At 39.3% G+C, this 17,894-nt stretch overlaps 3 protein-coding genes across 3 annotated transcripts in view; 1 reads left to right on the forward strand and 2 right to left on the reverse strand.

The window, feature by feature from the left end:
• LOC145459669 (cyclin-dependent kinases regulatory subunit-like) overlaps positions 1-17,894 on the forward strand; it is a 159,673-nt gene that overhangs the window by 74,188 nt on the left and 67,591 nt on the right. The gene's annotated exons all lie outside the window — the stretch shown is intronic.
• On the reverse strand, positions 3,661-6,665 carry LOC145459608 (uncharacterized). The gene is made up of 3 exons (XM_080338192.1): positions 6,226-6,665; positions 5,978-6,160; positions 3,661-4,051 (listed from the first exon to the last, which is right to left on the reverse strand). The coding sequence occupies exons 2-3, from the start codon at positions 6,033-6,035 to the stop codon at positions 3,795-3,797; spliced, it is 315 nt and encodes a 104-aa protein (XP_080194318.1). The 5' UTR covers positions 6,036-6,160; positions 6,226-6,665; the 3' UTR covers positions 3,661-3,794.
• LOC145459693 (serine/threonine-protein kinase VRK1-like) lies at positions 7,425-7,816 on the reverse strand. The gene is made up of 2 exons (XM_080338252.1): positions 7,638-7,816; positions 7,425-7,558 (listed from the first exon to the last, which is right to left on the reverse strand). The coding sequence occupies exons 1-2, from the start codon at positions 7,792-7,794 to the stop codon at positions 7,476-7,478; spliced, it is 240 nt and encodes a 79-aa protein (XP_080194378.1). The 5' UTR covers positions 7,795-7,816; the 3' UTR covers positions 7,425-7,475.

Genomic DNA, 17,894 nt, shown 5'->3' on the forward strand with positions numbered 1-17,894 from the left:
GACTTGGACATATGAACATGAATTTTCAAGGTAAATTGAAAACCAAAACTGATTTATATCCAAATTATATGGCCAAAGTCAGTGCAAAAACGGACATAAGATTGTTTGGTTTTCCAGCGACAATATATGCTATATACATTGACTTCACATGATATTACCATCGATCATTTCCAATGACAAGCTAGACAGGCATTCGGAGTTTCCAGATTGTTGGATACAAGTGTGAAGAAATTGTTGCCGCAGCAACAACAACAATAACTGAGCCGCACACAAAAGCAGCAGAGTTAGCTGAATGGCAAAAGAAGCTTTAGACCTACCGATGACATCAGGTTTTAGAGAGAGAGAGAGAGGGAGAGAGAGAGAGAAATATTTAATGATTTGTTCAACCGAAAAAAAATTAGCGGATGAAATAATAACAAAGGAACTTAACGGTGTACGACAGGGTGTGATCGATGAGTCTGGGTAGGGTCAACTGGACTGATCACACCCTGCGTTCAGAAATAGATATTTGAAGAGCTTCCTGGAGGTACAGAAATTCATTATTCCATTGAATGGTACATTCAAATTGAAATGAGCCCGGATACTTTCGGCTGACACTCGTCGGGGGAAATCATCAGCAACTAATAGAGAATCAGAAAGAGCGTTGTATATATATCAACAATCGTATCACAAAATATGACGTCACTGAATATAATTTATAAATTGGTTGCAATTGACTGGGATTAATATATTCAGCTCAGCATAAGAAGTCAATGAAAAATTTGGGTTGGGATAATAGGGGGTCAGTGATGGGATATGATGTGACTTTATTTTTCTAGAGTTATGGTAGAGATACCAGACCCTAATTCAATCGCTAGATTATTAAACCTTGAGACTCATGATCATGGTTAAAGAATGTATTGTATACTGGTATGGACTTGAAAGTAACATTTACTCCCATCCAAATCGGCGATTTCAAAACCAAACATGGATAAGTAGGCCACACAATATCGAGGACATTACCAATTTGGGATATAGCCTATCATAGGATATCAATCCATTCAAATTACGTTATAGCGCAGGGGCGGGCAACTTCTTCAGTCGGCGGGCCGGATATAGGAAAATAAAGTACTTGGCGGGCCGGATTCCTGATTCTTGTATCGATACATTACTCGCCCATTTATCCACATATACGAGGAATAAATCGATTTTAATGAATGCATTTTAATGACAGCAATGTCACTTCAAAGCTATTTCTCGCCGCTAATGAGAAAGACAATGTCGATTTGAGAATATAGCATTGCCATACAGCAGTGGTCGGGAACCTGTGGCTCGCGAGCCAAATATGGCTGTTTTGGGGATAAGATATGGCTCTTCGACAAATATTTATTTTTGAACTGAATTGGTCAATGTTGCAGCGACTTGTTATCGAACTCTTTTCAAAAGCCTCAAATTTAAGTTACTGTCGCGCCGGCGACCAATATCACCCGCGCATTCGATGTAGCCTACCAGACTCGAAATCTTGGATTGCGCGATACGTTGATTGATCAAAGAGGATAGCAGACATGACGACACCAATATGAGAACGCAGTTTTCAAATATACATTGTCTTCCTGATCCACGCCACGAAATGAACTGCCGTGGATGTGACATTCACAATTACATACTCGATTTACAAACAACGCTATAGCTGTCCACGTTCTTGATTGGCAAGTAGCTCCACCGGCGATAAAATAGGCGTGTAGCCCAACGTTATATGTTACGTCTGGATACTTTGAGAAATCGATCAGTATTTAAATTTTCGGGATCAGTGCCACAGTTATATTGGATTAATATCAGTTATAATAAATTCTAAGCTATTTACGATGAATTGCGTTATCAGTGGTGGGGCTTGACCCGCGTGTGCCTTACCTCTCGTTTCGCGCTTCATTTTCGATTAATAAAATGCAAATTGTGGGAATTTGGGAGAAGAATGTTCAAAATCTAGTCATTCATGAACATCAATAGAAAATACCAATACTATTTAAAGGTTTCAAAATCTTCGTTAACAGCTTAGATTGGGTAGGCCTATAGATTGCTGTAATGACCATGTTTGGGACAACCTACGCATGTGATCATGGGTTCTCGCATTTAAAAGGAGCATCACGGCGAACCTACGTTCTCGTAACTCAAGTTTCGCATGCTCAAGTTAGGCAACCAGCATGATAAGTTCAAGTTTTTACAGAAAAAATGTGGCGCACACGACGAATCCCGGGTTGAGAGCTCGAATTAATACTACCATGACGTCAGAAATTTTCAATTGTAACGTAACATCTGATTGACATGTATGGCTCTTTGGGAGGTAAAATTGAAAACAATAAGGCCAATACGGTTCTTCGGACTAAAAGATTCCCGACCACTGCCATAGGCACCGCCATGTCTGCTCTCTGATCAATCAACACGCAGTGCAGTCCCTAATTAAGATTGCAAGGCGTTCGATAATCCCGGTACCCTAAATTTACCAAGATAGCAATTCATTAGGGTTGCGTAGGTGACGAGATAGCATCGTTGTTCGACTGTGTAGCAGCGTTTGTTTGACTGTGTGGCCTAATTAATCTAGATATTGAATTCATGCGACCCGCGTCCTCTGCGAATTTTGAAAAGCGGCTCCCGACCCGTTTCAAGTTGGCGATCCCAGGCAGAAGCGGTGTCTTGCAAAATCCTAGAAGTGTGGCGTGCTACAAGTCTGCAGTTACGTAATTAAAAACAAGAAAAATCAGCTTGGTGTAAATGACCATTGCAGTCGATAAACAGCATGATTACCACAGACGACATTAGGGTCAGAATAAATCTTAGATGCCGATAATGCAAGTCTTCTCGCTTCGACGAGCTTACGCGTAAGCTCCACTTTCGCACCTGCGCACATGCGTATATGATAACATATACAGTCTCTACAATTTGGCCTAGTGAGCAAGTAGTGGGAATCTCGGCAGACAGTGGCCACAGGCCACAATATTATGTAAGACGAAAAACTGTCCGCGGGCCGGACAAAATCCCTTTGCGGGCCGTATGTTGCCCACCCCTGTTGCCCACCCCTGTTGCCCACCCCTTATCGAAAGCCAAATATGGCATGGGCCGTTTCTGGTCTAATCATTCCTTGACTTCAACCTTAAATTCCTAATTCAAGGAAAAGAATAATCCTGAGATGTCTGGATTTTCGGTGTCCATTACAATGACGGTTATAGAGCCTGAGTTTAATAAATCATCCTCTGGTGGAGTTGTAGTTACGGAAATTTTGCGACAGCCTTCATAGTCAGAGTTGGGAAACGCGTACCGGAGTTTGTTAAAATGCTCCGACTCAAACTGCGACTAATTTAAAATCGAACCAAAGAACTTGAAGCAAGTTCAGACTCACTGTATTTGCAGTCTTCCCGAAGACCTCTTCGAGATTGCTCCTTTACTCGAGGTCGTCTCATCAATCGACGATCCGGCCGTGTGCGACTTATCGAGGCTTTCGTCTTGATTACTAGTCCTCTTCGACCTTCTCACTGGAACTTTGACCTCTGGCTGAAAATTCTCGTCCTTGGACGACTCTTCGGAAGATTCCATCAGAATGCATTCCTCTGCATTCTTTTTTGAACTCTCCGGCTGCGTTTGTTTCTTAGCAATTCGTCGGTTGTTATTGACATCGTTCTCAGTCGCGGCGGTCGAAATTTCCTCCGATACCACTGCCTGTTTCCGCTGGCATTCGGCACGTCGTTTCTGTTTCGGCGCACCATCACTGCTTTCGTCAGACAAAGAATTATTTGATTGTGAAGTGCTCTGGAGAGGCTGAATCAAAGCGTGATGAATGATTGTTGGCGCATGCATGCTTGAATGCTTTCATATGATCTCACCTTCGTGGCTTTGGGTTGGCTGCCACGTTTTTGCGTGGAGCCCGGCGTCATTTCCTTGCCGAAATCTATTTTCGCCTTCGCGGCGACTCCCATCGATTTCAAAGCGTCGGCAAAGTATTTTCTGATCAGTTTGTAATCGGGTTTTTTGTCGTACTGCAGATTTGAGACGTATCGCAGAAACTTTTCAAATTCCACAGCTGAAACGAGTTCAATAAAACACCCAACTTGCATACAGATATTTATAAAAAGAACTTACAATTAACATTATGAGGCGAGCGGGCTGAATGACTAGTAACCCAGGATGACATAGAAAGGAAGGGCAAGCAATGAAAATGAAGTGGCATGTGTCCGATGGCACATTTTACGTTGGATTATGAACATACAATGTCAAATGCAGACCCCTTTTCGTAATGCAGATCCTGTTGTGTGTCTTCTCGAAAATGGATATTCCAGATCACCAACGAAACTGTTCTTTGATTATACTCTCCAGTTGTTAATCGTTAACATGTGGCAATCAGATTGGGGCAGAGGTGTGCTGCGGAAGAGTGGTTGCAACGGAATTTATGCCGGTTTCTGGATTCCCCATAACTTCAATGTTTAGGACGCCAAATGTTTCGCTATGGTAAGTATGGGCAAATGAACCACAGAACCAAATGAGTATGTTTTGCAACTGCACACCGGTGCCGATGCTGAAAGCAAACAAAAGTGTCAAGATTACAATTGTCTCGTGTCTAACAATACTGTACAGCAGTAGCTCTTGACTGCTGGCCATCGTCAACTTTTATGCAGATTCGCTAGATATATTACAATTTTATATCTCAATTGCGCAATGCAAGCTGTTGAAGGCTTATCCGATTATCAAAGAGGTAAAGCATCAAATTTTAAAGAGATTACTGCTTTGCCAGTTTGCGGCTTTGTGACATATCACAACATACAGTTCATTGGCTACCTTCAACTTTAGCCGATAAGGTTATCGTATCACAGCAAAAACTGAAAGAAACTACATCACACTCCAGTGATTTTGACAAGGCATAAACAGCTTTACTACGTCAGTAAAGGACTGGATATGCCAAGGCCGTCCCCCATGGATTTTTTAAAAAGTTTTTCGATATATGAAGACTGAAGAGCTACAGAAGGTAGGATCCCGGCCCGGGAATCGGACAACCACGCCCACCCACTGATGAATTGATTTTAATGCTTTGATGCCATCTTGGCGGCGATCCGAGAGATTTTGATTTTAACGGAAGAGAATAGTGTGCGACTGTGTGTAAAGTATATAAACATTATGGCACATAATGGTAAATCATTAATTAAAACTTTCTTATGCTGTGTACAATAGGGTTGTTCAGATTTGGGCATTTTTTTGAAATCTTGTTTCGCGTAATTGCAAATGATAGTTTAGTACATAAAAACACTTCTAAAAGCGATTTTGGTCATTTTCATCGCGATCTTCCTTCTTTTTGTGTTCGGAGGTGGGGGGGGGGGGGGTCAACTTTCCTTCAGACGAATTAAATACTGCAAACCTGATGCGGATTAGGTGAATTGGAGCTACTATAAAGATGAAATTACATTCATATACAATATGTCTTTGATTGACATTTACTGAGTTGAAACAAGCTGAAAATGCCTGTATTCGTTCATACATAGGCCTACCACGCGGCTACCTATGCCAAATACGGGAAGGTGAGACACATTTGGAATGTATAGGAATGTAAGTATGTTCAATCGTGAAAAAGATAATTCAATCTGATATTTCCCAGCTCTACTCAGCCGTTTTCTACCGCAAACTTCACTAAAGCTACGAACCAGGAATGGTGAATCGTCGGTAGTAGGGAGAATTGGTCCGTGGGTCTTTGCGCGCAAGGAAGATCGCGATGAAAATGACCAAAATCGCTTTTAAAAGTGTTTTTATGCACTGTGACTAAACTATCATTTGCAATTACGCAAAACAAGATTTCCAAAAAATGCAAAAATCTGATCAACCCTAGTGTGCAATGTCTTCAACATTCACTTTGGTACTCTCTTGGTGGCGTTGATCGGTTTCCTGGCATAAATTTTGCAATTGACCCAACACTGGAATCCAAGCCTCAAACCTACTGAGATAAGAAATGCACATTGCACACCTTTACTGGAGGTAGCCTCTGGATATACGCTGGCAACTAACTTCTTCACATCGGCCATATGCTTGATCTTTTGGTCCTTAACATAACTCTTATCCGACAGTTCATTCTCCCATGGCAGTGATCCGGACACCCAATGGAGCAGTACGTATCCCAAAATTTCTAAATCAGAACGCCGAGAAGGCACTGCGAGAAAGCAAAAAAATTTTTAGCACATCTAAAATAAAATGGTGGAATCTGCAGGGACTGACCAACACCCTTATGAGCATCTCTGCTTGTGTATTCGATGGTGCCGTTGAGCGCCTTTCTAGGATCTTCCTCATATTCGTTATGTTTTCCGTCTACCAGATAGCGGTATGCAAGTCCAAAACCAACCAGATATATCTTGATGAATTTTGACGAGGAATTAATTGTTATTCCAGTATTTGTTATCACTCACCTGGCTCGGATCACTGTGACCCAATAAGACATTACCACCTTTCACATCGGCGTGAACATATTCATTGTCGTGCATATATTCAAGGGAATTGATCTGTGCATAGAAAAGAAGGGTTTCATAAGCCCTGGACAGCCTACTAGAGTAATACCACAGAAGTGATAAGTACACCAGTCCAACGTAGGCAAAAGTACAAATGAATGTTAGTAATTAACAGAGTTGGTCAAAGTAGTCATTGATGTTACTAAATAATGGCAGAAATAATATTGCAAAGTAGAATGATATGTCATACAGGGACTACTTGAAGTGTAAGCCAAAAAGTTCCGAAAAGTACTTAAGTAGCTTGGGACAACATGACACAGACCTTCTTTAGTCAATCGCCAGTGATCGTTTTTAAAAGTACTGGAATCATGTTCGCGATTAAATGTAGAATGAATATTTGGAAACATAAATAGATGTATTTTATGAATTATATTGACAAGTCAATAATAACTACTCCAGAATAATAGAACTACGTAGTTACAGACCCATTCTGGCAATAGTACTTATGTTTTAACAAAGAGCACTCGCTCAAATAAGATGTTTCAGAAGGTAGGTCTATGGAACTATTTGCAGCAGAATGTCCCAAACCCCTAACTCTACTGGTGACTGTAGCGGGAATAGCAACACTTCTACAAATTAATACACTCCTGGCATACAAGTATCACCATATCATATATAAAAATATTGCAAAAGCGGTGTGCGGCAAGATAGATACAGAATAAGACTGAGACATGGAAATGAATTTTGGGACTTCAGATATTCGGAACGACAAATTCTGGTTTAACTAGGCCATAATACCATTCTGATGTGCGGTCCAACATTCGAAACGAAAAATTGTTACAAAACATCCACCCCAGACCATAACACTGCGCTTTTTACTAAACGGATGCTTACCAGTTGAATTGCGAGCTGGACCGCAATACCTTAAGCAAACCTTAGCAAACGCTATACCTTATAAATGGGATGGACTTGGAAGCAAATGCCCTCTTAGATGAATGAATTTAATCACAAAAAAATAGAGACTCATATGTCCGTGATTTTGGTACTTACGACTTTGACCACATACTGTGCCTTCTCTTTACTTGCATTTTCTTTACTGGCACCGGCTGAAAAGTAGAGACAAACTTAAGCATGAAATATGAACATCACAATAGCCTATTCACATGTGCAGGAGCGCGGAATTACCTAAATATATCAATCCGAATCTACCGGATCCAATAGCTTCGCCGATGACCCACGTTTTCTTTCTCAAGTCCTCCATTTCTGTAGGCATTGATACGGCAGCAGCCAGTTGATGACCTCCGGCTGCTTTGGCACCTTTTTCGTTACGCTTTGGTGGCATTTTGGAACACTATAGGACACTTTAAAAATCTGTGGCAAAGTTCAGAAATTACAAGATGAATAATTAGGACTAGACCACGCTCATAAAATCTGACATGTGAATATATCAATGAGATACTCTGCAATCCGCACATGTTATATAATTTCGAGACGCTAACATCAATATTGATGTTTTCAATGTATGATTTCACGCAGAGTTGCAGCACAGTGGTCTAGCTGCAGTTGAAATGTCGCTATAGTGAAGAAATTGGAAAAATTACATTTCGCATTAATCATTGGAAGGGTATACAATACATCAATGAAACTATTGAACATATAATATTCGCAATATTCATTACTATTGCACAAAACTTTCAATTAAAGGATCAAAACACCAACGAGATTCCAGAAGTAGGCTTGTAACTGCTTCTAACGTAAGGAGAGTTATTGAAACCACTTTTAATTGAACTCAAATCCCACGACCGATCCAGACAAAAGATGATCCGTAGCTGAAGGTAGAAATGATATGTATTGCAATAATTGATGTAACGAAGGAATGTCCAAATACAGCAAATGAAACTGGGTCGTGAAATTAGGTTTTAAAATAGTGGTCGCCTGCGGTTATAGAAGACAAGCCTAAACAATAGAAACACATGTCAATAACTAGAGACCGCATAGAACACAAAGAACAACTGACAGCGTACCAACTTGACGTAGCTAACACAAACAGTACCAACGACAGAAACGAATAAACTAGTAGCGGCGCCCAATCAACATACATATAGAGAACAAAGCACGGGGCGCCTAATCAACTGATGACAATAATCACTACATCTTATTTGACGGGAACTTGAAGACTGGCATACTGCACACCTCGTGAAATGTGATTTACTATCGTGGACACCAGGTACGAAAAAATCACATTTTCAAATATTTGAATAAAATTGTGGTTGTAGTTGGCATAGTTTGTCAAAATAAGTGATTATAGACACCATGCGAGAATACAAATGCATCCTGATATCGTAAAATTATTATTGGTAGATTATATCAAAAATTTAGCGAAGATTGACCTGATATTAGAGCATTGGCGAAGTACATCATGATCCGGGTCGCGGGCGTACTCCTGATAACTAGGCTATTGATCATGTCATTACCAAAGTCAAAGTATATAATCGTTAGATATACAGATCAATAACAACTGCCTACTGTTATGGTGCCATAGCAATTGAAATGTTCAGTCGTTAACGAATCCAGTAGTGTTACAGCTATGGAGCGTAGGTTACCACAATTTTACTCGCCACCTTTAGAGTGCGATAATAACATGGATAAAGAAACTCAAAATTATGCAGGACATAAGTAGTAGGTATGATCGGTCGTGACCTGCCATTGGTTCTTATGGGCGGGGTGGTGACCTGCCTGAAAACCCGTGGTGGCATGCGGCTCTTATTTCTTATGGGTGCGGTCGCATGATAGCATTACGGAGATAGGGATCGGTCGCATGCTAACGTTTTCGGGTATAGGCGGCGGCGGCATGCTAACGTGAAAACTCGTGGTGGCATGCTAATGTTTTTTGGTATACGTGCGGCGACATGCTAACGACGATAAATGTGTCTGTCATGTATTCTTACGGGGTCTGTGGTGACTCGCCATGTGTTCTTATGGGTGCGGTCGCATGCGGCTATTGCGTCTTATGGCAGGGGGCGGCGAGCGGCTATTGCGTCTTATGGGATCGGTCGGACGCAGCTTCGTTGTGGGTATAGACCGCGGCGGCATGGTGTTGAATATGTATCAGATAAATAGTCATGTGAATGAGCCTTTGTTAATGTGTATATCGTAAATTATTATATATGATGTCGTAGTTTAGTCGTGACAAATGACCGATCGTGTTCTAAGTCTTTCCTCGCTATTGATCGCTAGCTGAATAGTACTTTCAGATCGGATTATTCGCACCTTGTATACCGCTGTTTCGCACCTACAGAATAGTCTGCTGTTCACAGTCGTGACTTCACCGCGATAGCGCAATTTTCGAATCAGTCGCATGGTAATGTTTTGCTATTTACTTTACCACAGAGCCGGTGTAGACGACGATTCGAATACCAACAATAGCCGCGTTCACATACTAACACTCCAAAAAGGTGTGAAATATTTCCTACGACCACTCACAAGATAGCACATCAGAATAGTCATCTCTCGTGGTTTGATGTTACAAAGATAGGGATCACGCACAAGTAATATTTTGGTAATAAGTTTGTCACATAACCGGCGCTTCCAATACCAACAATAGCCGCGTTCACATATTAACACTCCAAATAGGTGTGAAATAGTTTGCAAACCCGGCGATCGCTGACAAGATAATGTCTCAGACATACGCGACTTGATGTTACAGGCATATCGATCGCTCACGCGGTGAAATTTTCGTAAGCAGTTTGTCACAGAACTCGTAAAGATTTAATAAGTAACGAATAACAGACCGCCAGTGTCGGTAACTTGAATAGCGACAAATTGTCACTTATTTCTACTCTAACCCTAATCCTTTGTGAAGTGTAAGCTTATTCAAAAAGGTGCGAAATAATTCTAAAATCCTACGATCGCTCACAAGATAACACCTATAAGACATAACCATCTCTCGTGACTTGTGGTTACATACATTGCAATCGCTACAATGTAATATGTTGGTAGTTTGGTGCAGAACTGGATTTCACGAGTCTGATATAATATGAATATTACCTATTAAGTAATAAGCACCGAATAACAGAACCGTCGCAGACGGTGACTTGAATATCCAAGATTTGATACTTTCCGCGATCGCTATATGTTTCACGTTCACTTTAGTTGTATGACAAGAATCATGCGAATATTCAAGCAATGTATCAATTTGACAACTTGAAATGAAACTTACTACACAGCTCAAGTTGATTCGTATGTGAATGTGTTAATCCGGTACAATTCTAATTAATTTGAGAAATCTTTTTAACGTGATCTTTTGATTCGATCGTAACCTGAATATTACTGACGCCGACTTTCAGTCACATTGAATTATTCACACATTCGCGCCGCTGTTTTCACGCCTATAGAATCAATACCAACTATAACTCTACAAGAATCAAGAATCACAAGTATGTGCATTATACAGTTATTGTCGTTGTCAACTTCAAATCAAACTCTTAATACAAACACGCATCTTATCACTTGTCAACTCTATCATGAAAATCCTCGAACCTGTATTATTAAGAATGTTATAGTACGGCGTCGGAATCCACTCGCGAGATGTACTAAAGGTAAATTGAGATCACCCAAAATGAAATATTTGGACTTTGACATAGTCTGAATTGCAATAGATTGACAAACATGACTACCAACTTTCAACCCATACATATTTAGAGATTATGCGCATGTTGATTTGAAACAAGTAATGACCATACAACTCTATTCACGACTGAGTTTTCCGTTTGTCAAATAGAGTTTCAGTAAATAATTTCACTATACTATCATGATATTCAAATGTGTTACTACACACAATAGAATCAATCAATGAAATAGCACCTGTTGTAAATATTTCTTACTTGACAACCACTTGTACATACCGCGATCGAGTTGCGACACGATGAGTTAAATCGGAATATTTCCATCTATTTGTCGAAACCTTGTACAAGCTATCTGGTTATTTTTTCGTTGCAATTCAGTTAACGGAAATAGTATTACGTCTCGACATCTTACCATCTTACCATACTCCAAAAAGCCAACAAGGAAAAACCTAGTCAAGTAAATCGTTTGTAACTCACCCAATCAACTCAAACAGTATCAGTATGAAAACAGTCAAGCATACACGAGTCCATACAATCGCCACAATCTAAAATCCATAGCAAGTTCGGTTTTAGGCATATACCGTCAACTCGTCTTTTTGTTCAACTGTAAAAGTCGTTACTATTCTGCGAGACAAAGAAATTACTATGCGGTATATTTTGTAAGATAAAAGTAATTACTTCTCGGTGCCGGCGACTTGAGATTAACATAATATGTTTGAGTATGCGAGATTTGAAAGTCTGCCCAACATGTTGAGAATTCATTTCTTACAATCGAACGCAGGTGTTATATTGAAAATTATCATGATGTAAACATAAGGATTGACACATTGATTTGACGTATGTAATAGTTGATCACGACTTGATTATTAAATTATTCGCGTTAATTAGACCCGCGTTGTGTTGAAAGTTATGACAGCAACAAACTTTTCGGAAACATTGTTATTAACATATTGATTTGTAAAACTATACTTGTCTGAAATGTTCTTGATTTGGAAGATATTCCGTGTTGGTACAAATCACTCTGCGTATTGCGGATATCAGCAAATATTTTACAAATGTAATTGTTTCCAGTACCCAAGACTAAAGATGAAACAACAATTTAGTTTGCTGATAAACAACCGGTACAATACTTTATCATCATAATCCGCGGTGAGAATTGAAACACTTTCGCGCATTACACGGTGTCAAGATATCACACTAGGTGAATTGGCATACCGCCGCTTGAATAATACCTAATCCGTTCGCACCATTTCACATACTTTGATCATTACAAAAGTAAATTGTGATATGTTTGTTAGATGCATCCAATTCAGTTAGAAATGTCTGGTGCACAACAATCGTAATATCAAAAAAGTACTTGCTACACTGTTATTTGCTAAACGTGTTTTGCATTGTTGTTCATTTGTAGTATTGATTGAAATTGTTCTTGAACCCTCAAATAATAATTCCTGACATGAAACCAAGCCGCTGAAAGTCGTTACCATCACGAAGATACAATGTGTACGATGTTTGTCAAATGAGTCCTACCTGGCCAACAGAAAACAATTTTCACTCACTCGAAATGAAACCAATGTGATGGTCTCCAAACGATATTTTGTTTGTGTCAAATACTTTGCAATGAACACATTTGCGTGGTTGAGCTTTACATCATCAAGCTGTTATTTGTAAATCAAGATTTCGGTAAACTTGTAAATGTATCGTTTAACTAACCGACATTTAGTGATTGGGGAACATACCAGACGATACACACCCATCTCCGAAATACTGCATTGATCTTAATTTCCATCATCGTGATAATCGAAGTACATTTCTTTCGAATTCGTAACAACCGACTATGACATGATAAATTTTTGACAAGTTATGCTTGGAAGATTGGTTGCATATCGCGAAAAAAATAATATACCACTCATATTGATACTGTTACTCCATTGATCGATATTTTCAAACGAGTAAAATTTATTACTTGAGTGTCCCCGCTTAATGTAAATGAAAACTCAGCCGTCTTTTAACATCACAAAGACATTGATAAAAAGTAGGCAATCAAACACAACACTTTGTACGACACTAATTATTGTTCCACACATCTCATTTCATACTAAATGTATACGAAAGATATTCATGACACATGAAAATATTCCCATGCTACAAACCTGTACAATGATCGGTGGTGCTTTCAAACTGTTTCGATATCACAAGAACTTTATTGTCTGAATGGGTGTTGATGTATCTTAATAATCAAATAGTTCAACACAGAACTAGTACGAACAGAAACATCAGAGTTGTTTACACAAAAGTTTGTATGTGCACAGTATGCGAATACCATGTGTAAGTCTAGCACAATTGCGGTATCCATCCGAGTTTAGTTAACGCAAATTTATTACAACGAGCCACGTAAACTTTCGTGAAAGAAAAGCATACTCACTTCCAGAGGGTTATGTCAACGCCATAGCAGTAAATCAGCTACTCCAACAAGAAAGTACATATGTTTTCTAGTCACGGTCCTTACATCTTTCACATAGATCAATCTACTTTGCTAACGAAAAGTGCTGAGTCATCACATGATTGCCCTCACAACAAAACAGCTAGAAGATATTATCATACAAAAATATTCCTAACCCTTTGCGCACCAGTGACAAATCATACAACAAACATTTTTTGTGAGTCGAATTGTTGTTCAGTGTCAAGTCTACCTGTTGAAACGTACATTAAAACAACACAGTCACAATTCAATTAAAACCACGAATCTATTTTCATTTCGTCACATACAGAAAAATAAATTTTCTTTCCCCAACACATACTTGTAACCAATCGCTTTCATTAAACACACAACTCCATAAAAGTATTTACTTTCTACAACATAGACATTCCGACGTAGTCAAGAAATATTTTTATTAATCAAAATCATCGACTTCTGTTTACGGTGTTAGTGTGTGCATGTCATACACGTGGGGCCCGTATTAAAATGGACACGACACAACTGAATGTAAGGAGATAGAAGTCTATCGCATAGATTTACATGTGGTCTTCGCTACGGTTTCAAAAAAAAACGAATCATCTCTTTTGCATTGATCTAGACCGAGCAAGTTAGTTAATGACCATGATTGTGTTTGTCATATGTGAATGATAGGGTTACTGTCAAATCTACATACAACAACCTTCTGGCACTCATAATAGCGATTTCATTCTCTCCCTTCGTAGTCATATACCCCCAACTCGGCTTTTTTGTTCATCGACAGCTGCGTTTAACAAGACCAACGACACTGAACCCACGACGTTTACCTATGTAAAATTACCACTTTCACTTGGCAGTCCGTCGTTTACCTGGATAAACATATCATTTTCACTTGGAAATCTATTTTTTCCCAGAGTAAGAAACCTTTTTCACTTGGAAATCTATTTTTTCCCTGGGTAACAAACCTTTTTCACTTGGAAGCATATGTTTTCCCTGAGCAACAAACCATTTTCACTTGGAAATATATTTTTCCCTGAGCAACAAACCATTTTCACTTGGCGGTCCGTCGTTTACCTGAGTAAAAATATCATTTTCGTTTGGACATCTGACGTTTACCCAGTGTAACAATACACTCTCACTTGGCCATCTAACTTTTCCCAGAGTAATAATACATTTTCACTATGAAATCTGACATTTCCCTGAGTAACAATACCGTTTTTACTTGGAAACCTATTTTTTCCCTGGGTAACAAACCATTTTCACTTGGAAATATATTTTTCCCTGAGTAATAATCCATTTTCGCTTGGAAATGTGGTTTTTACCTAAGTAAAAATACCGTTTTCGTTTTGAAATCTGACAACCACACACATCAATTTGGTATTTGCTGTATTGGCGAAAGTTTGAAATAGATTACAACGAACAGTGACGAAAATATACACGACAACCGGTTTCAGAGTATACTCGCGTCGGTAGCAACACATCTATATCATCGGTTAACCACACGAAATAACAATATACTCTTGTATATCGAAATGTATGCTTTGGAAAATGACGAATATTGTATGTCCTGATGTGTGTGTGTGTGTCCGGGTTCGTACTTTAGTTTTTGCACAGAGTCCATACGTCCGAATAAAACACCACCTCGACTTTGGTACCTGGTTGGTACATGGATAACGGCGGTCGGAAATCGACGAATTTAGGTTCTGGTCGTGCTAATAGCTCCGGGCTACTTGTGATTTTCCTCACACATGTTTACTATATTGTGTCACTCTTTATTGGTCAATACATATCCCATCGCTCAGTCTAAAATCGGAAACCCGAGAAAGTATTAACCGGATCCGGATATCAACTCTGAATCAAAAAAACCAATGAAACATGGTACACCCCGTGTTTCCATGAAAATAACAAGACATTACACATCAAGTATACTTCACGATTGTTCATAGATACCAAGTATTCGCGTAAACGAGGTGTACATACATCATGGATAACATCATGGCCGGCATTACAAGCATCATGGACGACAAATTCATGTTCTCAAGTCTCATACATGAACCGACTCTGTACATTCAATGTGGGGGGTAGATGACTTGGAGACAGACAAACACACATATGTCTCCAAGTCATCTACCCCCCACATTGAATGTACAGAGTCGGTTCATGTATGAGACTTGAGAACATGAATTTGTCGTCCATGATGCTTGTAATGCCGGCCATGATGTTATCCATGATGTATGTACACCTCGTTTACGCGAATACTTGGTATCTATGAACAATCGTGAAGTATACTTGATGTGTAATGTCTTGTTATTTTCATGGAAACACGGGGTGTACCATGTTTCATTGGTTTTTTTGATTCAGAGTTGATATCCGGATCCGGTTAATACTTTCTCGGGTTTCCGATTTTAGACTGAGCGGTGGGATATGTATTGACCAATAAAGAGTGACACAATATAGTAAACATGTGTGAGGAAAATCACAAGTAGCCCGGAGCTATTAGCACGACCAGAACCTAAATTCGTCGATTTCCGACCGCCGTTATCCATGTACCAACCAGGTACCAAAGTCGAGGTGGTGTTTTATTCGGACGTATGGACTCTGTGCAAAAACTAAAGTACGAACCCGGACACACACACACACACACATCAGGACATACAATATTCGTCATTTTCCAAAGCATACATTTCGATATACAAGAGTATATTGTTATTTCGTGTGGTTAACCGATGATATAGATGTGTTGCTACCGACGCGAGTATACTCTGAAACCGGTTGTCGTGTATATTTTCGTCACTGTTCGTTGTAATCTATTTCAAACTTTCGCCAATACAGCAAATACCAAATTGATGTGTGTGGTTGTCAGATTTCAAAACGAAAACGGTATTTTTACTTAGGTAAACACCACATTTCCAAGCGAAAATGGATTATTACTCAGGGAAAAATATATTTCCAAGTGAAAATGGTTTGTTACCCAGGGAAAAAATAGGTTTCCAAGTAAAAACGGTATTGTTACTCAGGGAAATGTCAGATTTCATAGTGAAAATGTATTATTACTCTGGGAAAAGTTAGATGGCCAAGTGAGAGTGTATTGTTACACTGGGTAAACGTCAGATGTCCAAACGAAAATGATATTTTTACTCAGGTAAACGACGGACCGCCAAGTGAAAATGGTTTGTTGCTCAGGGAAAAATATATTTCCAAGTGAAAATGGTTTGTTGCTCAGGGAAAACATATGCTTCCAAGTGAAAAAGGTTTGTTACCCAGGGAAAAAATAGATTTCCAAGTGAAAAAGGTTTCTTACTCTGGGAAAAAATAGATTTCCAAGTGAAAATGATATGTTTATCCAGGTAAACGACGGACTGCCAAGTGAAAGTGGTAATTTTACATAGGTAAACGTCGTGGGTTCAGTGTCGTTGGTCTTGTTAAACGCAGCTGTCGATGAACAAAAAAGCCGAGTTGGGGGTATATGACTACGAAGGGAGAGAATGAAATCGCTATTATGAGTGCCAGAAGGTTGTTGTATGTAGATTTGACAGTAACCCTATCATTCACATATGACAAACACAATCATGGTCATTAACTAACTTGCTCGGTCTAGATCAATGCAAAAGAGATGATTCGTTTTTTTTTGAAACCGTAGCGAAGACCACATGTAAATCTATGCGATAGACTTCTATCTCCTTACATTCAGTTGTGTCGTGTCCATTTTAATACGGGCCCCACGTGTATGACATGCACACACTAACACCGTAAACAGAAGTCGATGATTTTGATTAATAAAAATATTTCTTGACTACGTCGGAATGTCTATGTTGTAGAAAGTAAATACTTTTATGGAGTTGTGTGTTTAATGAAAGCGATTGGTTACAAGTATGTGTTGGGGAAAGAAAATTTATTTTTCTGTATGTGACGAAATGAAAATAGATTCGTGGTTTTAATTGAATTGTGACTGTGTTGTTTTAATGTACGTTTCAACAGGTAGACTTGACACTGAACAACAATTCGACTCACAAAAAATGTTTGTTGTATGATTTGTCACTGGTGCGCAAAGGGTTAGGAATATTTTTGTATGATAATATCTTCTAGCTGTTTTGTTGTGAGGGCAATCATGTGATGACTCAGCACTTTTCGTTAGCAAAGTAGATTGATCTATGTGAAAGATGTAAGGACCGTGACTAGAAAACATATGTACTTTCTTGTTGGAGTAGCTGATTTACTGCTATGGCGTTGACATAACCCTCTGGAAGTGAGTATGCTTTTCTTTCACGAAAGTTTACGTGGCTCGTTGTAATAAATTTGCGTTAACTAAACTCGGATGGATACCGCAATTGTGCTAGACTTACACATGGTATTCGCATACTGTGC

The sequence above is a fragment of the Botryllus schlosseri genome, unplaced genomic scaffold, assembly GCF_051294905.1.
Source record: "Botryllus schlosseri isolate E-star unplaced genomic scaffold, Bs_hap1 Bs17a, whole genome shotgun sequence".
Taxonomy (NCBI): Eukaryota; Metazoa; Chordata; class Ascidiacea; order Stolidobranchia; family Styelidae; genus Botryllus; species Botryllus schlosseri.